This window comes from Pollachius pollachius, assembly GCF_949987615.1.
Source record: "Pollachius pollachius genome assembly, chromosome: 4".
NCBI classification, from domain to species: domain Eukaryota; kingdom Metazoa; phylum Chordata; class Actinopteri; order Gadiformes; family Gadidae; genus Pollachius; species Pollachius pollachius.
In genome coordinates, this window is record NC_136937.1 from 14,152,520 (window position 1) to 14,175,094 (window position 22,575).

General features: G+C 42.4%; 2 protein-coding genes across 3 annotated transcripts in view; both read right to left on the reverse strand.

The window, feature by feature from the left end:
• sardh (sarcosine dehydrogenase) overlaps positions 1-3,087 on the reverse strand; it is a gene marked incomplete at its 3' end in the record, with an annotated part of 29,618 nt that extends 26,531 nt beyond the window's left edge. The window contains exons 1-3 of the mRNA XM_079735702.1: positions 3,006-3,087; positions 1,234-1,459; positions 693-829 (exon numbers count right to left, since the gene is read on the reverse strand). Of these exons, the coding sequence (XP_079591828.1) occupies positions 693-829; positions 1,234-1,430 (334 nt within the window). The 5' untranslated portion in view covers positions 1,431-1,459; positions 3,006-3,087. The remainder of the gene's footprint in view (positions 1-692; positions 830-1,233; positions 1,460-3,005) is intronic.
• A 947-nt stretch (positions 3,088-4,034) lies between these two features.
• On the reverse strand, positions 4,035-14,566 carry cercam (cerebral endothelial cell adhesion molecule). Of its 2 annotated transcripts, none has more exons than XM_079734177.1 (12): positions 14,316-14,566; positions 13,580-13,690; positions 12,801-12,918; positions 12,351-12,485; positions 11,663-11,867; positions 11,101-11,220; positions 10,413-10,489; positions 9,879-9,985; positions 8,815-8,947; positions 8,391-8,518; positions 7,359-7,544; positions 4,035-5,312 (listed from the first exon to the last, which is right to left on the reverse strand). In XM_079734177.1, exons 1-12 carry the CDS (start codon positions 14,516-14,518, stop codon positions 5,078-5,080), a joined length of 1,758 nt encoding a protein of 585 aa, XP_079590303.1. In that variant the 5' UTR covers positions 14,519-14,566; the 3' UTR covers positions 4,035-5,077. The 2 variants fall into 2 exon arrangements, with proteins under 2 accessions (XP_079590303.1, XP_079590302.1); XM_079734176.1 differs by having other exon boundaries at positions 7,341-7,544.
• Between the last annotated feature and the right edge of the window lie 8,009 nt (positions 14,567-22,575).

The following is a 22,575-nucleotide window of genomic DNA, read 5'->3' on the forward strand; positions in this document are numbered from 1 at the left end:
TTATCCCACTTATTACATGGCTACATGTGCCATGTAATAAGAGAATATAATATATATGCATAATATATGATAATATAATATGATCATATTGTTGTATCAAAAGGTGTGAAGACCTGACCTGACACCTGGTTCATCATGACTCGCACTGACCACAAATACCAAACTCTTCAGCAATATTAACGGCTTAGGTCAGTAATGGCTTTCGTAAGGGTTCCAGAGAGACAAACAGACAAGTGGACAGACAGACAGACAGACAGACAGACAGCCAGCCAGACAGACAGACCGACAGACCGACAGACCAACAGACCGACAGACCGACAGACCGACCGACAGACAGACAGACGGACAGAAGGGCGGACAGATGGATAGACATAAATCCCCCAGACAGATGAAGTGCCTGCATGGTATGTGTGTCACGTAAAGAACTATTTGCCAAACTTGATCCTCCACAAATATTGTACTTCTGTCTATCTTAGTGTATGCTCATCACTTAGCCTCACTGTAATTCCCATACACTTTTCAAACAGACCAAAAACATTGGACATGCTTGTGTATACTGCAGCATGCCAGCAGGAGCAGCATTGAAATATATGTCCTGGATGTCATACCATCCATCCATACCTCTCTCCATTCATCCATCCATCCATCTATACAGCCTTACCCCCACCCACCCCTCCCCCCTCCCTCCCTACCTGCAGTGTGCCAGGTGGTGCCGGCGGTCAGCCTGTCGCGCTCCAGCAGAACCACGTTGGTCATGCCCATCTTGGCCAGGTGGTAGATGGTCTGGCAGCCCAGACTGCCCCCTCCGATCACAACCGCATCAGCTGACCTGCAGGGCACCATCCCCACGGCAACACAGGAAACACTTTCATTAATTCATTGAATTAGCTTTTCCACTAGCTTTCATTACACTGATTCAATAATGGTATTAAAAGTCTCTTGTTGTTTCAACACAAATGATCCTCAGCTTGATGGGGAGTTGAAGAGTATACATGTATTGATTATGAATCAGAATTTAAGAAAGAATCGATGAAACTGGAAATTAATAAGATATGAAACTGGCCTATGTAACTGAAATATTAACAGTAACTGTGCAATAAAATTAGTGTAGCATTTATCCTTCAAAAACAATTGCTTTAGACTCGATAAAAGCAATACATTTGAAAGGAAGAACCACTGAACACACATTATTATGTCACGGAAGGGTGTGAGCCCCTGGTCGTGACTTCTGACCTGGGAAGTGGTTTGGTGGGGCCGGCCGAGGCCCCGCCCTGCTGTTTGAGGGTCTTCTCGTACGGGACGTTCTTCTCCGTGGTGGGCTCCGAGCTGTAGCAGCGAGCGCTGGTCCGGACCAGAGGAGAGACCCCAGGAGACCACCGCAGGCCTGCCCTCCGCGCAACGCACCCAAAGAACCCCATGACCCCTGGCATGGCCCCTGATATGACCCCTGGTATCAGCCCTGCAGGCAGAAACACATAGCATACAGGTCAGGTTCTGAAGGCCATTCAAGCTCGTTCTCATGTTGCTAATCAACGCAAGGATGCAAATCTACACAACACAATAATAGGTCAAAAAGGGTTGACCGATCCACTGGTAAATGGTCCCTAACCGACCTGGTTAAGTTAATGACCATGTAAAGGCAGTAATCGGTAAGTTGTTTCTTTACTGGGACAATGATGTTATGAAAATCAGGACTATAAGCCCTTATTACCTTGTTGTAACAAAAAACTCTTGGGACATGGTGGCGCAATCGACAAGCTATTCATTGCACTTATTATCTTCAGAGGTGATTAGGGATGAAGAGTTAAAATGTCAGTTGTTATATCCTCTTTATCTCAAGGAAATCTAGTTCTGTACATTTAAACCGTTGATAAAACAGGGTAAACCTAATTTTTTTTTAGATATTACTATATCTTTGTCTGCAATCTGGCAGCAGGGTGTCTCTTACAATTGTGCTTTCAAATCCAGGTAAAACTTTAGGATTGTTTCTTAATCATGCATATTACCCAAGGGTCTTTCCTTCAACTGTGACCAACTCTTCTAAGAAAATATGTTTTACTATACTATTTAAATAGTGCAAATGAATACCATGGTGTTAAACAAGGTCGAGTACAAAAGGCACACATGATCTATTATATTTTTTTTTTCATTTTCATTTAGGGAAAGACAACGAGTGCATGTTCTATGGCCCGGCTGGGCGATCATCCAGACCACTCAATGTTCTGACTGTGCGTTCACAGCCAAAGCCAAGGAGCAGCGAGAATACATAAAGAGTTAATGCAAAGACGCGAATAAAGATGAATTTTCTTGAATAGCGGCGCGAACGACCTGATTCACGGACTTCAATGGAGATTTGTTTACCGCGAATTTCCCTTGAAGCTTTGTGGACTCCTGACAGTCTATCAGCGTTCACTTTCTGAAGTCCAGATTGAACTGGTTCACAGTGCAGACTTTCTCCTCCAATATGCTTCAAACCACTCGCGCGAGTGTTTTGAAAATCGCGCGAGCAACCTCGTCGGATTAAAATATTCGTTTTACTGTTGGTGTGAATGCACCTGATTGGACACGTGATTTTTACAGAAATAATACACTGTAATCCTGCTGTTAACAGATATCTTGGAATAATTCGAGTGTGTCTGTGCTAAATTAACACACATACATGTCCTCCCATATGCCCTAACTTTGAATGACAGTCATGTACAGCAGCTGCATTGCACGCATACCTTTCCACGCTCCAGCTGTCAAGTAAACCGACACTTTAAACATGGAATAACTACAGTCTTATATAATATCCATGGCTATGCAGTACTTGGTAAGGAGTGACAAATTAGCCTGACTTTAGCGTAAGCACAAAATGCTTGCAAAACTTGCTATCTCCAAATAACCCCTCAGCATCTATTCACGATATAACGAGGTTGTTGACTCACACACTTACTTGCAATGCTCTTCGATCTAGCCAGTTTCCGTACAAAGTGTAAATGAAGAGGCAAAAGTTGTGGAAGTACCTTAGGTCGATCGAAATCGTCTGCTTAGTTGAGTGAAGTCTTCCTATGCACCAAAGACGTGGTCCCAGCGTGTGGAATTTGCACTTTTTAGGAACCGTCTGTGAATATATTGTGCTTGACAAAAGTGTAAATAATATTATGCTATTATTTTGAGGTAGGATTTAGGTTTAAAATAAAATTGTTCTCAGGTTTCCCATGTGCCTTGGTAATAATTGCATTCCTTTTTTTAATTTTCATGTCATTGAGAGCTGCTACAAATGTGACTATTTCTGAAGTGTGCATTTAGGTCAACAGCTGTTGCTATATCAGCCCTAAATGGCTGACTTCCCATCCAAGCGAAAGAACATCAGGTCACATCTGTTAACTGAAGATATGAGGTGGAGGCGTAGAGAAATAGGAAAATAGGGCTTTCACAAGGGCCCATTATATATATATATATATATTCAGTTTTTATTTACATGAGACATTAGACACGACCTATTGGAATATCGTAGTTGGAAGAACGGGGCACAGTGAAGAACAATGCCCCCAAAATGTTGATTCGAAGACACATAAACGGAAAGATAAAACATACAGTAGAGATAAACATTAAAAAGCTAACCTCTAACTTTTGCAGGACATTCCCTAACATTCACTATGACGCCCCCCCCCAGACGGTGAGCCACTAGGAAGCTCTGTTGACTTCCCCTCCCACAGTGGGATCGCTCAAGTTCATACAGACCAGCTTTTGGCCAATTACACTCAACCATTCCCTCTCTCCCTCTCTCTCGAAATGATCCTGCTTGTCCTGAAAGACACGGGGGAGGTATGGTGGAGGTGGATCATTCATCTCCTTCCATTTATCAGAACCATGACACAACTATGGCAACTGACTCACTCTCTTTCTCTCGCTGTCTCATTGTATCTCAGTGTCTATCTCTCTTTGAGTGTAAGTGTGCTAGTGAAAGTGTATGTTTCACTGCAACCATCAGTCAACTCCACAATCCAGAACGACTGTCCATAATGCATGAAATAATTATACAATAAGAATTTCTTGCATGCTTTTTGCTTCTTTTTTTTCCCATTCATGATTTATTGCACAGATATTTCTCTACATTTGTCAAAATATGGCGTTCCTTATCTGCAATCCATTTCTGGTATTCTTTATCATTTTGATCTGTTTTAAATGCATATTATTGTGTCGCACAATATCGTCAACAACGTCAAAAGAAGGTTCTGAGGTTCTGACATTAGAAAATAAAAGAAATACAACTGAAGACACAAGTAACATGAACCTAGATCACTACATGATGTACAAAATATTTTTGTAAAACAAGATCATACAGTTTATACAGTTTTCGAATGAATCCATACGGAGAAATATTATTCATATACACAGGAAGGATACTTTGTTTTGTTGCCCATTCTGTGAGGCACAACAAATGGAGTGTATCATTTAGTATCAGATGAAGTCTCTATTCTACACAGAAAAAAACATAAGAACTGCTCAGTTATAAGGATCATGCAATCATTAGAAACCTCCACACAACCATTCACACACAGTTTAAAATACAAAAACAAATATTAAAATGATCAAAATATTGTATCACATTGTATACCATGTGTACAAGCGAAACAGCCTTAAATTAACTTTGACTTGTCAGATATTCCTTTAAATGGGTTTTCATTGTCTAAAACTTAAACCATGTAACATTGCAACTCTTACAGAAAACACACCTTTGTACGAAACACTACCTTACTTAGTAGTATGTGTGAGTATGCGACTAGAAAAAAAAAATACAGACTCTTTCCATCCACAAGATGGCATAACTGCACATCGCCCAACAGGTTGCATAAACCCTAGAGACAATCTAACACTATTTGTGTACCATGATCTTTAGAAGGCCAGCGACATAGAGGAACCTTCTTAGAACCCCTTATCTCACCTGATGTCACCTGACACCAAGCTGACCAATGGCGGGAGCTCCTGTCATGTCCAGTCAAGGGAACATTCTCCTCTCTAATGTCGCCGACCCCTGTGATCTTAAGGCTTTCACCGGCCTCCTTCGACTGACATTTGACCCTTTCCTCGTCTACAGTTCATCCTTATAAGCATTGGACAACATCTCGGGTTGCTGCGCTGCCCCTTTGAGAGTCTTCTGCGAGCCCCTCCAGTCGGTGCGGACTGCATCGTCATCCCACAGCGTGGAGGTCTCCGTGTCGCTGACCCAGGCTGGGTCACCGGCGTAGTGGCAGGGCTGCACCAGCAGGGGGCGTGTGCTGAAGGCCTGCAGGTTGCGGTTGGGGTAGTGGGCCTTATGCGCCTCGCTGGATAAACAGGGGAATAAAACAGCTGGTTCAATCAATGATATGTTGGGGATAATGTTATGTTAAAAATGTGCTACACTACATTTGTAAAGATAATATTATCCTGAGCAATCTTGTTTACTTTAAATCTTTGTTGGTATTAATAATAATAGTTCTGGCTGGCATGAGGTTTTTGTTGCTTTGGTCAGAATTGCCAACTAGGCAAGCATGTCCGGTGAGCATTAGACAGCCAGTAAGCAGGACAGAAAACAGGCAGAAAGAGCCAACTTAATGGCTGGCAGGGAGCCATTTGTCTACAGATGGCGGAGCCAAAAGGCATTGTCAAGCTTTGTGGTTTTGCAAGTCTGCTAGGTGTACATCATATTTCATACTTGACGTTTTACATGTAGCCTCACTCATCCATACACCTCGTCTGGGGGGGGGCACCAGGAAAGAGCCTAATGTTTTGTAAAAACTAACTCTCTCTCTCTCTTTTTTTTTCATGACTATGGCTTAAAAAGTCATTATAGACAAAGCATCTGTTGTAGCATATATATGTGACGTCAAAATAAGTTTGTTTCATCCTTATTACCACTACCGCGACGGACCTCATGTGTGCTTAAGAATATATCTATCTTTAATATTATCTCTCTTTACACAATGTCTGCAGCCTGCTTTGAGTTAGGGTTAGTAAAAGCTCAAGTAAAAGTCTGTGTTTTGTATTATGTATATTCTCTATATTTCTGTATAACTATATTTCAGTCAACGCTGTTCTAAAGGTATTCTGTGACACAAATAGTTTTTGATGTTTGCGTACATAATGTCAATCACACTAGCACGTCTTAACCTCTAGATGGCAGCACACTCAAAATGATGAAGACTGTAGGCTCTTCATGTTGAATCTAAATAAACTTCCTTGCAAAGGCAGTGATTCACCTCCTCTTTGATGTGTTTGGATTTTTCCAACTACTGTTTGCCTACTGTTGCATAATAGATAATAATAGCATTGAGCAAACATGAAACTGTAAATAGCTCAAAAGTTGAGTAAGGAAGAAATAGCAGACACTATCCTGCTGATTAAAGAGATACTAGGTAAAATAAATGGTACATTTTTTGATGAATCTTACATACAAGACTGCAACACATATTTTACTGGATTTAAATCCCAAGACCCAACTTACATAAGCCAACAATGTACTGGCTATGAAAAGCAGGGAGATGTTGGAGGAGAGAGGCATGTTTATGCCAATAGGAAATGTCAATGTTAAGCAGTTCCAGAAAAAAAAGAAGGAAATCCTCTGCTTCTAACCATCTCCTGCTGTCTATGAGTTTGATTAACTATCCCTGGGAAAACACAAAGTAAACTGGAGGCTTTCCACGTTTCCATCTTTCCCGTGCATTTCTATCCAAAAACAAAACCATGATTAAATACCTGCAAGCATCCAACAAGCATTGGATTATGATGGATTAATCTTAGATACAGCTAATTGGGGGCATGTTTAACCACAGTTGAACACCAGTTATTTAACGGGTAAGTAAACTCCAAATCCCCTTTTTGGTTAGAAATGGTGTTGTTGTTGGTTGAACATTTCCGTGTTCTTTTAGGCCAACATTTACAGAATGTTGAAAGGGGGGAAATTCTGGGTAAAGTACAAGAAGTCTGATTCTTTCCGCCAAGAAAAGCCTTTCGCTGTTGGTGGTTTTCACGCCTTTATCGGCTGCATGTCCTAGCTTAGGTGAGCGTGACGTGATTTTGTCAACGTTTGACCATACCCCTTGCACCTGCTCCGATTGAACCAATGCGTTTTTTAACTTGTAGGCTTAAGTAATCCTGCTTAATATTCCCCTTTAATCTGTGAAACCATATACATATTTATTTATTTATTTATTTATGTGTAATAAATACACTTATTTATTTTGAAAAGGATTTTAAACAGAATTTCACGCCCAGTAACGTGGCGAGATGACTACAGAACGTTGCATGCGTGCGCGCTCGCATGCACGAGCATATTGACGTGTGTCTGCGTGCGTGCCCGTCCTGGCACTGACCTTGGATGCTTGTCGTACATGATGGGCAGGAACTCGTCCACGGGGAGCATCTTGGACAGCGGCTCTGCGTTGAGCAGCTTCTGGGCGCCCTGCAGCGAGATGGCGTAGGACAACGTCCAGTAGGAATAGTCGGCCGTCACCAGGTTGTGAACGTTGTCCACCTCCTCCTCCAGGCCCGGGTTCACCTGCTTCCTGCCCAGGTAACTATAGCAACGGGTTCGACAACAGACAACAAGGGGTGAGGAGGAGGAGCCACACGCATTGCACTTTCCTGTCTTTATTATGGTGTTTGTTTTTGTGTTTGAGGTATTCATGCTCAGGCCGGTTGGACGCTCCTGAAGGTTTTTTTTTTAACGTGCATGTGTTCTGCACGTGTGGAGAAAAATGCATCCAGTTCTCAGACAAAACCTCAGAACAAATATTTTCCTCGCAAAACAGGGGTCACTTTGAAGAGATACCTTTCTGGAAAACCTTGTGTCGTGTTATTCATGTGGTTCATCTGATTAGACTTTCACATTTATGTATTTTTATATAGCGTGTTACATGGACTACATTTTTTTGCAATTATCTGTTGCCAAAAACCAGGCTGAAATCTAAATGCAGCTGTGCCTACTCCCTCCGGGCCACAAAGCTATGGAATCTCTTACCTGAGGACAAAAACAGTCCTGTCTCTTATGTCTCCTGCTTCAAAGACCCTTAAAGACCCACCTTTTCAGGAAGTCTTTGAACTGTTACTCTTTAGTTTTGCTTTTCCGTAGTGTAGTTTTGTTCTGTTGTTTGGAAGCACTTTGTAACCTCCATTAAAAAGTGCTTTGGGAATGAAGGTTATAATGAACAATACTTTCATATAGAGTCTTAAGACATTATGCACATATAGTAAAATGTGAATCAACCTCTTAACATTTGTGCAAATTGTTGAAGCTATAATTAAATCTCCCCCTGTCTCTCCTTTTCCTACTCCCTCACCCCCCCTGCCCTCTCTTTCTCCTTCTCCCCCCTTCCCTCACCCTCTCAACCTCCTCCCTCTCCCTACTCCCCTCTTGCTCTTACATGATGTCCCAGTCTAGGTGGGCCTTCTCCACCTCCTCCAACAGTCTCAGGACTCGCCGCTTGAAGTTGGCCTGGAAACGCACGTCGTCCTCAAAGACCAGCGCCTTGTCCAATTGCTGGTCCACCATCTGGTGCAAGACGATAGCACCAATACATATCAATATAAATAAAACATGTGTGTGAATACCACTGTCTTTAATGTATACACATTACGTAATGCTCTATTACGTAGGCATTACATTTATTACAAAATTGTAAATATGTTAGTTTTCTCTATGAAGGTTTAATGGTGCTCAAATGTATGCATGTGTGTGTGTGTATGTGTGTTAAGCGGGTGTGTGTGTGTGTGTGAATCTACTTCTGTGTGTGTGTGTGTGTGTGTGCGCGCGTGCGTGCGTGCGTGCGGCTGTGTGATCCCCCTCACCTCCTTCCAGATAAAGTAGTGGCTGAGGAAGCAGCCCACCTCTCCCTTGGTCAGGGTGCGTCCGGAGTAGGGGTCGTAATAGCCAGGCAGCAGGTCCACGCCCAGCAGCTTAATGTCACTGCTGTTCAGAGCACTGCAGCACACAGACACACGACACACCATAATGTACAACGCACAAACACATGCGCAATGACAGACCGTTATTGTTGGAAGAGGGGATTCACCGGTCGATCGGGCAAAGCCCCGGAACCAGCAGGTTTTGGGACAGAATAAAGGAAGCGGGGGTTATCACTGTGTGCATTGACACTCGGGAAATGGTGTTCCATGAAATCCATTGCAATCTCAGGTTATTTCAGTATATTGATTTCCTACTATTTTCTCCAAGCCGATCTAATGGGTGGAGTCTATCTTCCCTTCTGGCTACGTAGCCAAGCGTGGTCAATTACCGAGCACTCACGTGGCCCGGGCACTGACCAATACTCGGTAGGCTCGTGTTATGGCGCCAGGGAAGCTGTATGGAGCTACTGTGATTCAGACTAGGAAGGAAACAAAAACTACACTGAACAGTGAAATGGAGACGGGAGGAATACAGACCACGCCCCTACAATGCTACTTCTTTATAAGTATGAGTTGAAAGCTTTGAGGAATATATTAATGTAAATTTTCCTAGATATTTGGTAGGTGTGTAGTGGACCCATCCCTGGGACATTTCTTTATATATTTTTAGATCTCTTTAAAAAGCTTCACATCTAGAGCACCCTAGCACCTAGCCACACTTTTCCCCAGTTTGTCCCAGTACTCAAACACAGACCCTTGAGCTTACACTCATCTCTATGTACAATTAGCCCTTTATCAGATACCCTTTTCCAAAGCGACCAACAGTGAATGCTCACAGATCGCTCCACAATGCCTCTAAGGTCGGCTGTAGACCTTGTGGAGGATTTAACCCAGAACCTTTTGCGCCAGAACCAACACCCTTCTCCTATAGCACGCGATCTCTGAATATTCTGAACCATGCCGTGCGATCTCTCGCATTTTCCCGAATTCTCCTTCTGTTGACTCACTTTCCGTCCACTGCGTCCACCACCTTGACATCCACCTCCAGCTCATTGAGGGAGAGTAGCATCCTCTCTCGGCGGTCGGCACGGCGACGCAGGTTGATCAGGTAGATCTGCGGAGCAGAGAGGAGGGCACGTCAGGCTGGAGGCTGACGTGACGCTGGAAAATCGTAACCACGCAAACTACGCTTCCATGACATGCTCTGTTGTTAAGTCGTATGATACGCGGTAATAATGTTCATGTTGAGAATCTGAGCCAGAGTTACGTTCAGACACTCGGTAGACTAGAAATCGTTTGTTTGGGTTAAGCAACTGGACCCCTCTTAGTACTACTGGTCTAATTTGACACACATGAATGGACTATCTGTACCTCCGACCCAGGTCTGGACTGAAACAGATCCTACCTGCTGTCTTTATCATTAAACACTCCTGACCCGGTCCTTCATCGTCTGGATGTGGGTCCTGTTTGTGGTTGATGCTATAATGAGGAGACCCCTAAAGTATGAGTAGGACGTGAGGACCCGTGAGAGGACAGCTCACCTCATCGAAGCCCATCAGGTCTCTCTGTTTGGGGAACATGTGCACAAAGCGAGAGGGATGCATCCGGGGGCCCTCGACTGTTGGAAGAACACGAAGGAGTATTAAAACACATTACAAAAACTCATGGACTCAAAGTAGCCTGTGAATGTACGGCAACAAAGGTACACCTCGGAGATGAACTGAGATAACCCTGCTGATGTGCAGGTGAATGAATGGATAAGGAATGAGTGTCATCGACCAATAGAAACGTGGATCTAGTACCAGCCATGATCAATCATATATATGCAATACCACACCATTAACATGTAGGTCCTCTTGGTTAATGGCAGAGACTGTGATTCTTCTAGTTGCCTTTAGGTAGTTCAAAGTGAACATACACAAAGAACACCATAGACTAGTCGTCAATGGCCTGAAATGAATTGAGGCCATTGACTACTGCGAGGTGGCTATTCAAGTCCCGCCCTTAATGTGCTTAGTACGGATCGTCCTCCAATGGATCAGGTCACAAACACTAGGTTCATATTTTCTATTTCTGTCTATGGCATGGGTCGATTCGATCCATTAATCAATCCATCTGTTCATACATCTATACTCATCTGTCTTATCCATCCATGTATGCATGTGTGTATGTCTCAATTGTGCAGTCAATGGTAATATATATAAGATACAGTACAGCAGCTGTGCTTACCGATGGACTCGAGGTGCACGTGGACGAAGTTGAGGCGGTCGTCCTCCAGTGTGTGGTGGGGCTTGGCCGGTACGTTCAGGTAGCCGTAGCGCTCCTTGTTACACAGGTACATCTGGATGTCTGAGAGGAGAAAGAACACAACGTCGCCATGAATCTGCCCAAAAGGGAGGATATGATCCATGGAAGAATCATTGGATTTTTTCAATCCTAATCATTTAATCTTCCATTTCACCGCAGCCTAAGTATTTTGTTCAGCATGATACAAACATTTTTGAATGTGAATATATAAATAGGCTTAAGTATTAAACCCCATTCAACAACGATCCCAACCACCACTGCTCCTGCACTCACAACACCAATAACGCTTCACACCAGTAATGCTACGTGTGCATGTCCGAACCGTGCATCTGTATGCTCTTTCACGACTGCATCTGCGGATCACCTCTTCTACGTTTAACGCCAGCCTTCGTTCCCCTCCCTCCCTCCACACCTCAAAGCGTTGCCTAGCAAACAAATCGTCTGAACAAAACAGCAACACACAGCTCAAGTTCTCGGGCCGAACCTGCTGCTCTGCAGGAGAAGGCGAAGACGATGATGTCGTCGTAGGGCCAGGAGTAGTCGGCGTGCGGCGGGTAGAAGGCCAGCTCCTTCATGCCCTGCTTCCTGAGGTCCAGCAGCACGGTGGAGTGCACCATGGGCACCGGGTAGCAGCCCAGTCGGTGGCGGTGCCGCGTGGGGAAGTACTCGGCCGTGCGCCGGTAGTAGCCCTGGTGGAGGTGGAGGCGGTGGTGGAGAGGGAGGGCGGAGGTCAGAACGTCAATGTGGTTTCATGAACCGGTTTGGTTCGAGGATCAAATCCCTTTGGATCTTGTTGGGCCAACAGTACACTGTGTTTGCATTGAGTCTGACCTGGCACAGCTTATTGATAATCGATGGAGACACTGATGCACACACAAACAATGTGATCATATAAATAACAGGAAAAAATGGAAAATGAAAAAGGAGCTGCTACAAGTGTTTCATAATACTTTTTAAAGCTCCATTCCATGCCATTAATTAGGAAATGGGACTTTATTGTTTGACTCAAATCTAAACTAACTCAACTAAACTAACTCAACTAAAACAACATTCCTCTCCTTCCTGTTGTTATCTGCATTCCATTGGCCAAAAAGTCTCTGGCAGTGTCTGATTGTCAATGTGCTTAAAGAACATCCGTTCACGAGTGTGATTGGTTTGGGGTGACCGGTCACCTGGGGAGTGATACCACACCAGTAGTTTGAATAGGCGCCCGGTGAGTCCAGCATTGGGGCGATGACGGACTTGTTCTCTGCTATCATCAGGTTTAGTGTGTCCGGGTTGGTCACAATGTTGTCTGTGTCTGCAAACTGAAGCACAGGGAATCGAGAGGACGTCACGAAGAGAGTCAGAGAGACAAAGAGAGAGAGAGAGAGAGAGAGAAACAGAGAGACAGTCATACACACAGCCAGAGGAAAAGCGAGCGTATAACAGACATGGGAAAAGTGGGAACAATCAATTCATGAAAGGCAACCAAACTGAGATAAGATAAAAACGTGTAATTAACTGTATCATTTAACAAATGTAAAACAACAACCAATCCCAAATCTGTATTCTCAATTTATTCAGATGGCATCTTAGGGTGCGTTTAAAGTACAGACGGTGAGCCTTAGTGAAGGGTTTACCATGATGTAGTCGGCCCAACGTTTCCTAGCGAAGTTCAACGCGGCTTGTTTGAGCTTCATGACGTACTCGTATCTGCTGTTGGGCCAGTGCTTCGGACCCAGCTCCCCAGCATAAGACCTGAAGGAGAACAGGGAGACGGCGGAGACCGGGTCACCATGGTTACAATGGAAAGCATAGACGTTGAATTCAACAATGATGACATTGACAAGGGACTAGACTAGTGTCAATTCAACAGAAATGTGACATGATTTAAAACAATGGAGCATTTGTATTTTTTTAATCGGGCATTACGTTAGTTTGATGTATTTTAAAGAATACAGATTAAAGAAAAACAACACATAGTTACGAATAAAAAATAACGACATTTGTACACAAGGATAGTATAAGATGAAACAACGTTTTCCTTATTGCAATACATTTAAGGGAATGTCCTTTCATTGTAAATCTTTCAGAAAAGGTCAATATCACCACACCACTCATATACGATAAACGATGATATTGAAATATTGATTGGACCCATGTCAATACACTAATGATCACATAATAACGTTAACGCACTAAATACAACTAATCATAATTACAATACAACGGCACACTGAAAACACACACACACACACAATAAAACGCACGCATGGTGATGTATGAGGCAGAGGATAATTGCTACTTGATTTGTACTGACGGTCGTCTGAGCTGAAAAGGTTCAAAAGATAAAAAGCTAAAGATGTTTTCCTGGCCTCCTTGTTGTGAATGAAAGCGATGTAGGGTCCATACTACTTACGTGGGCTGGTCCATAGGCCTCCATTCTACATAGTGGTAGTGTTTCTGCATGACGGTCAGCCACTCTCTCAGCATAGCTGTGGTGTTATCTAAGTTATGGTCTGTGGCTGTCCTGTAACATAGATTACAGGTAATTAAATAGAGGAAAGTTGTCAGTTCCGCGGTTCATTTTATAGATTACAGTTCAGATGTTGTTTAAATTGTAGGGGAAACGTTGATTGAAACAACTTGTGGAGGGTTTATGTTTATGGTGTCACTTTGACTGCACAACATTCATATTCAGATGACTGTATTGATCCCTCTGGAAATTGGTTATTTGGAAGAGTATCAGGATAAATGTACAAATTTATTTCATGATCGTTTAAGGCCTGTCCCTCATTATGATCAATAGGCAATATAAAAACCGTGTAGCAATGATTTGTCGAGTGATAATTAAGGCTTTTCATTCGTGTTGATAATCGTTGTGGGTGTGGACATAGGCATATTATGAAAGAAAGCACCTTTTAAAAGTAAGTATAAAAAGAGTCCGATGCTAGACTGAAAGGGTACTCGTGTCCAAATCATACTGATTAATCTGGAAGTCATTTGGGACAATACGGAGGGGGTGGGGGGGCTGCATTCAGAATGCAATCTAGGGGATAGTGATGATAGATGCTTTCGACCTTTTGAGCGACGACTAAGGGACGCATAACAAAGAAGCCTGGCATGCAAAACCGTATCCCATGCAAGTGACCCACCACACAGAGATGCGACTTTTGGGGTAGTTGAGGTTCTCCAGAGCTCCCAGGTAGTAGGGCAGAGAGTGCGCTGCGTTCCGCGCTATGATCGCTATAACCACCGTCGGCGGCTGCATCTTGGACTCTTCTGGATATTTCTCTTCGGCAAAGTAACATTCTGTCCGTGACACGAAGATCACCAAGCCTAAGAGCCACATCAACATCGTGGACGTCGTTGCTTCTCCGACGCGCTCACGGCCCTCCTGTTCGCGTCAGCAATACAGGAAAAGGGCTTTCCTAACTTTCCAGCTCCCCTCCTCCCGTATCCATGCAGCCTAGACACTCCTTTTCCAAGACCCCTGTGTGCCGGAGTTTACATTACAACTTCCGCATCAATCCACAGCCAAACATAATTTAAGAGATATATGTGGCGGATTGTATCTCCCGTTGTTTGGTAATGTAACGGTACGATGCTACTTTATTTGGCCAGAGAATACTTTCCATTGCAACGAATCAGATCACCCGTTCGCCTCTGTCTAGTTGGCAGTCCTCCTGCATCTTTGAAGGCATAGGTAGGCGATCCATTAACTGTCCTTACTTGGAAATGTGGCATTCCATTAAACTGCCTGCAGTTCCATGAAGTCGCCAGAAGATGGGGTTTTTGGTCTAAAACACGTCATTGAAATTCATCCCCAAACTATAAAATAGCTAGATAATTTCTCACTTACAGAGTGAATGACAATTATCTGTTGAATCGTTTTAATTACAAAAAAAATAATAAAAGTAAAAATGTTGGAAGAGATGGAAGGGACAAATGTTTTCCAAGTAGGCTGCTTATAAATACAGATTGGACTAGCTTAGTAGACTAGCCTTCAGTCTCCCTAGATCCTCCACATCCTTAAGTGTCATCAACAAAAGTAATAACCACCCTCTGCTAATGCCTAACACCACTACCCTCCACGTAGCCGGTATTGTCAAAGAAACAGCATGGTTCCCATTTCCCCAACACAGCTCTTGTAGCGCGCGTACCGTTGGAGTAGTTCAATAAAGACCTGCGTTTTACCTCCTGAATCTATCTTCATTACTATGCTATATCCCAATGGGGGTGTTTGAGAGGGGACACTGGGGTGAATAGAGAGAGGGGAAGCAGAAATCTGGAAAGCCAGGAATGAGGGGCGGCCCACAATAAGGAACGTGATCTAAAGGTCTGAGGGTCAAAGAGATCTCGCCCATTCATGACTCCCTGAGTGTCCTGCACTATTCTTTCCATTCTCTCACTTTCCCTCTCTTTCTGCCACACACACACACACACACACACACATACGCACGCACGCACGCACGCACACACACACACACACACACACACACACACACACACACACACACACACAACCACCCACACCATCTCGTCCGCTTAATAGCACGTTCCCAGCGTACGTGGTCCGGAGGGTTCAACCTCAGGTCCCCTAACTTTTCCCAACCGGGTCAAGAGGTCAGGGCTGCGTCGGGGGCCCCTGTGTGTGTGTGTGTGTGTGTGTGTGGGTGTGTGGATGTGTGCATATGTGTGGGTTGATCTGATTAGTTTTTGTATGCATCCATGAGGGCACAGCAGAGAAGAGTATGTGTGAAAAGTCAAAGACAAGAAGGTGACATGTTGAGAAGGGTGTTTGTGAGAGTGTTGCGTCGTGTACAAAAAAATGAAATCTTCAACATGTGAATGGAAATGTGTTGCATATCAGTGAGAAATAACGAGAAGGAACGAAATAGGGGAGATTGCGAATGAGAAGGCCCGGGATGAAAAGTCCTGGAAAGGCTGAAGGCCTTGAGTGTGGTTCCTAGTGTGTTGTGGGAAGCTTTAATTCATTGATTCTATTACCGAGTCTTAAAGCACCGTGGGGGGTCTTCCACGGGCCCCTGGAACTATAGGCATTCATACACACATTACATCACACACACACACAACCTTCTTCACACACCAGCAACTCACACACACACACATACATATAAGGCACACAAAACGTGTACATAGCGGCAACGGTTAGACTATCAAAACCTGCAGTAATCCTTTATTAGGAAATGAAATAGCTTTCATGCCCGATGCAAAGAAAATGGCTGCCGCTTTGGGTTAGAAATGTATGGGTGCATGACTGTGTGTGTGTGTGGCCGTGTGTGTGTGTGTGTGTGTGTCTGTGTGTGGATGTGTGTCTTTGTGTGTTTGTGTGTGTGGATGTGTGTCTTTGTATGTGTGTGGATGTGTGTCTTGTGTGTGTGTGTGTGTGTGTGTGTGTGTGTGTGTGTGTGTGTGTGTGTGTGTGTGTGTGTGTGTGTGTGTGTGTGTGTCTTTACGGTGGGGGTGGGGTGGCCAGCATCCCGTCATGGCATTCTTAGAATCTTTATTGCTGAGGCAATAATCAATACTGTTCCCATAGAGACGTCTTTTGGCTGCCGAGTTCAATACCTGTCACTCAGCGTGTGGACCACAGGCCTTCTTACTCAGCACCCTCCCCCATGTCTGTGTGTCTGTGTGTCTGTCGGCCTGTCTGTCTGTCTGTGTGTCTGTCGGCTCATCTGTTTGTCTGTGTGTGCCTGTCTTTTTGTTTGTCTCTCTTTATTTCTGTCATAATAAAGGACATTGTTTGTAACACCATGATAATAGATATTGTGTAACACCATGATAAAGGTCATCGTGTAACACCATGATAAAGGACATTGTGTAACACTATAATAAAGGACATTGTGTAACACCATGATAAAGGACATTGTTTAACACTATAATAAAGGACATTGTGTAACACAATGATAAAGGACATTGTGTAACACCTTAATAAAGGACATTGTGTAACACCATAATTAAGGAAATTGTGTGTGACCATTATAAAGGACATTGTATGACACTATAATAAAGGACATCGTGTAACACCATGATAAAGGACATTGTGTAAAACTATAATAAAATACATTGGAACACCATTATAAAGGACATTATGCAACACCATGATAAAGGGCATTGTTTGTAACACCATGATAAAGGACAGTGTGTACACCATAGAAATGGATTGTATGCAACAACATTATAAAGGACATTGTGTGTGACCAGTGTATATCGGTATCTATCTATGCCCATCATCTGAGCAAACCCGTCAGAAAGCTTTAGGACTGTGGTCAACGACATGAGATGTAAGACAGGGAGATTTGGAGGAATTGCCAGCAGTATAGGTAAATTGACCCATGGGATTTTACCTCAGGTGGCCAATACTGCAGTTTGACCAAAGCACTTACACATAATTGCCTCTGTGAAAAAATAAATAAATGACCTGTGTCTGTCGGACAAGTCAAGGCCCACTTGGTCAGCACAAGATGAATCCCAGCCCCAGTCGGTTCTGAGGTCATGTGACACGCAGAAAAACAACAAATACTTTGATTGAAATGGGAGATTATTCAAAACGTTGCATTAACATGAAACCACATGAATCATTACATTTTTCAACTGAGATGACATTTGTCGAGGGAAATCCAACACTAATTAGCAACCACAGTATACTTCATAAGTCTGGAGTATGTACAAATATATACAGAAGAGGAAAGCAATACTTAGCCTGCTGCTTAATTAGCTAAACATGTAAACAGACAGAGAGACAGCAGACAGACAGACAGATCAATAGACAGACAGAGCTCGATAACACAATCAATGGATGGATTATTTATTTATTCCTCATTTGTTTTAGAGAGAGAACTATTTCATTTAACGTCCTGCTTCCGCTGATCTCTGCCTTTTACACTATCCGACCAGATATCAGGTACAGAAATACTGACCTTATCTCATGTGAAGAGGCACTCACAGGAATCCTTTATGTGTGTCATGGGTATAGCTTGCATCAATTGGTTTAGTATTGCGCAGGCTATACATCCAACCCAGTCTCACGGAAATACGTGACACTGTCACGTCACGTCATTTAATCTATTTATTCGTGATCTGGGACACGTAATTTCAATTTTTTCGTGCCGAAAGCACAAATTTCAAACTCATTCTAAAAAGAAGAGATGAAGCAGCTACCTTTTTTTCCGTTGTGGTTTGCCTACAGAGCAGCGCACCTGCATTAAATATATCCATGAATTGTCACAATTTCTCAGAATTAAAGGTGAAAGTAGAAACTGGTGGCCAAAAGCTGTCTTATTGTTAGAAATTTGTGCTTTTGGCACGAAAAAAATGAAATTACGTGTCCCAGATCACGAATAAATAGATTAAATGATTAAAATATTTCTGTGAGACTGGGTTGATACATCACAGAGTCTCCTACAATTGCGCGTACACATATTTAACACCTAAAGTGTATACCGGTGTAAGTAGGTATACCTCCATAGGTATAAGTACTGAGGTATACCTCCGTAGGTATAAGTACTGAGGTTTACCTCCGTAGGTATAAGTACTGAGGTTTACCTCCGTAGGTATAAGTACTGAGGTATACCTCTGTAGGTATAAGTACTGAGGTTTACCTCCATAGGTATAAGTACTGAGGTATACCTCTGTAGGTATAAGTACTGAGGTATACCTCCGTAGGTTTAAGTACTGAGGTATACCTCTGTAGGTATAAGTACTGAGGATTACGTCCATAGGTATAAGTACTGAGGTATACCACTGTAGGCATAAGTACTGAGGTATACTTCTGTAGGTATAAGTACTGAGGTATAATTCTGTAGGCATAGGTACTGAGGTATACCTCTGTAGGTATAAGTACTGAGGTTTACCTCCGTAGGTATAAGTACTGAGGTGTACCTCTGTAGGTATAAGTACTGAGGTGTGCCTCTGCAGGTATAAGTACTGAGGTATACCTCTGTAGGTATAAGAACTGAGGTTTACCTCCGTAGGTATAAGTACTGAAGTGTACCTCTGGCGGTATAAGTACTGAGGTGTAACTCTGCAGGTATAAGTACTGAGGTATACCTCTGTAGGTATAAGTACTGAGGGGTATCTCTGTAGGTATAAAAACTGAGGTAGACCTCCATAGGTTTAAGTAGGTTTAAGTAGTTTTATCGCCATAGGTTTATGTAGGTTTATCTCTGTAGGTTTAAGTAGGTTTACCTCCATAGGTTTAAGTAGGTTTACCTCCATATATCAATAGGTTTACCTCGGTAGGTATAAGTACTGAGGTTTACCTCCTTAGGTATAAGTAGGTTTACCTCCATAGGTTTAAGTAGGTTTACCTCAGTAGGTATAAGTACTGAGGTTTACCTCCTTAGCTGTAAGTAGCTTTACCTCCTTAGGTGTAAGTAAGAGAATGAGATGAGGACAGCACTTTCCCCCTGGCTCCCTCTCATCTCATCTGCGTCTCACACGCTCTCTCCCTGGATGATGCTGTCTGTCGCGCTGTTGCCAGGCAACCCAGCAGCAACTGTCAAAGAATTCCGGGGAATGGTTGAATGTTTGGGCAGCGTTGAGGGCGGGGGTGTGGGTGGTGTGGCTCTATGGTATGGGCCCGTCAGGGGAGAGCCGCAATATTATAGGAAAGCTTTGGTTCGTTTAGTTAATTTGCCTTTTATGTTTGCAGAACAATGTCTTTTGTCCATCCTGTGTGTTAGTGAAGGCCTATTAAACTCTCTCTTTTGCTGAGCTAAATCTGTTTGGATGACAAATGCCATTAAATAGGCTCTTCACCACAGTTCTGAAACTAGAATCTGATCACTACAATGTCAACCAAGGTTTGTGATAATCTGATGGTCCCTGTTTCTGGATCGACACCCAGCTAATATGCCTCTCTGTATTTCTGTATTACATGGACCTGATAGAAATGTACACAACTACAACATTCAAAGATATACTTCCTGCAAGTACCTTAATCTCAAAATCATTGTAAGTTAAATACCATCCCCTATATAGTAGCCCTATGCTCTATATCCTATAAAGTAATTATATAATGTATAATTGTTTACCATATATAGTAACCCTATGCTCTATAGTACTATACCTTATAAAGTAACACTATAATGTATAGTAGTTTGACATATATAGTAACTCTATGGTATATAGTACTATACCCTATATAGTAACACTGAAATGTATAGTAACATCCCCTAGTAGGACTATAGTGTATAGAAGTATACCCTATATAGCAACCTTATATTGGAGTTTCCCCTAGTAGTCCTATAGTACTATACCCTAGTAACCCTTAGCAAGATCCTATATAGTAACACTATAGTAGTATTCCCTATATAGTAACCCTATAGAGGGATTATCAGTCTACGTAACTCCACGTCACTCCCCGCTCTACGCGCATGTCGTTGGCAGAATGAGACGAGCACGACAAGAGCCGCAATCATGTCTTGTTGTGCAGTTGGTTGCACAAACCCTTTTAATAAGACTGATTATCCCATTTATTCTACTTCTTGCTTGCCAACATAGTAAAACAATTCAAATACTTCATCTCCCTCAAAAAGTAGTCCCATTAAATTATGATCGATCAAACATGTTTTGGACACCTCGAAGAGCATTATCCCGCTTATACCATGGTCACTTGCCAAGGAAAAGAAATTGAGATCGTTCATTTATATTTTCATGCGTTTTACAAATCAAATATAAAGTTTTTCACATAAATAGGACGACTTATAGCTACGACTTGGCAACGGGGGTATTCTAGTCCGCTCAGCTATGAGCCAGAGATAACGTAATGGATTGTACATATTTATAATTCAAAATTCGTCCCAGCCTTTAAACCACAGATACTCTAGGGCAGGGGTCGGCAACCCTAGGCACGCGTGCCACCACTGGCACGGGGCAGCATAATCATTATCACACTTAAAAAAAAAAAAAGTTTTTTATTTTTCTTTTATTATTATTATTAAAAAAAATCACAACACAATGCGGCAGCATAATCATTACTACCGATTTTTTTTGCACTTTATTCTGTTTTGGGCATTTTTCTCCCAGTGCAAATATGTTTAAATTAGTTACAGAAACCAGTGTTCTGAAATGGGATCAATTAATAGTATTTAAACCTATGTTGTGAGTAATAGAGAAGAAAATATATAAAATATTGTTGCAAGTGGCCTTTATGCATCGCCTTCACATGGTTTTGCAAAGCTGTACATGTCTTAAAGATATTGATGTGGATGGTTCCAACATTCTAATATATATTCTCGTTTTTTACATTTCTCACAGTGCAAATATTTTTTTGATTGAGTTTCTGAAAATGGTGTTTTAAGATGGGACATAAGTAATTATAATTTGTAAGCCCATGTTGCAAATATAACAACCAAAAAAACATTTAAAATGTTGATGCATGATTGTGGACTATATGGAAATAGTACAATTCCAGGTCTTCTGGAAATGTTTTTGGTCGCTGTGTCATAATTCAGCTTAATTTTTAATATATTGTTGCTTAAGGCACAGTCATTAATGAGAAAATGTAAACCTGGCACTGCAAGTTGAAAAGGTTGCTGACCCCTGCTCTAGGGTATAAAGCCAGCTCTCTAATTTACCAGCTCTGTTTTGAAGAATAATCACCGTGCCATTCGTTTCAATGGAAATCGCGACGTCTATAATTTCAACATAAAGTGTACATATTTATAATTCGAAATTCGTCCCGGCCTTTATACCACAGATACTTTAGGGTCTATAGCAACTAACCGCGTTGTCTGATTACAGTTTAATTCATTTTTCACAATTTACCAGCTCATGTTTTGAAGAATAATCACCGCGCCATTCGTTTCAAAAGAAATCGCGACGGTCTATACTTTCAACATAAAGTGTACATGTTTATAATTCAAAATTCGTCCCAGCCTTTATACCACAGATACTATAGGGTCTATAGTATATAACCGCGTTGTCTGATTACAGTTTAATGTAACAGTAAGCTGACAAAATCGCTAATTAACACCGCAACTGCAAATGAACCACACGGAGATAACAATGGCAACCGGTCAAGCAAATGTTCTTTTTGATATCTTTCTGCGCAGTGTTGATAAACAAATAATCCCTCTATAGTGTATAGTACTATACCTTAGCCCTATATTGTATATTATCCTAGCCCTATACTGAAGAGTAACCAGCCCTATAGTGTACTATAGCCTAGCCCTATACTGTACTATACCCTAGCCCTATAGTGTACTATAGCCTAGCCCTATACTGTACTATAGCCTAGCCCTATACTGTACTATACCCTAGACCTATCGTGTATATTACCCTAGCCCTATACTGTACTATAGCCTAGCCCTATACTGTACTATAGCCTAGCCGTATACTGTACTATATCCTAGACCTATCGTGTATATTACCCTAGCTATATAG

Coding starts and splice junctions, on each gene's coding strand:
- cercam (XM_079734176.1), bottom strand. CDS start 14,518: ATGTTGATGTGGCTCTTAGGCTTGGTGATCTTCGTGTCACGGACAGAA. Junction 12,919..13,579: donor AGGCCTATGGACCAGCCCAC/GTAAGTAGTATG, acceptor GTTCTCCTTCAG/GTCTTATGCTGGGGAGCTGG. Junction 5,313..7,340: donor ATGTACGACAAGCATCCAAG/GTCAGTGCCAGG, acceptor CTGTTTATCCAG/CGAGGCGCATAAGGCCCACT.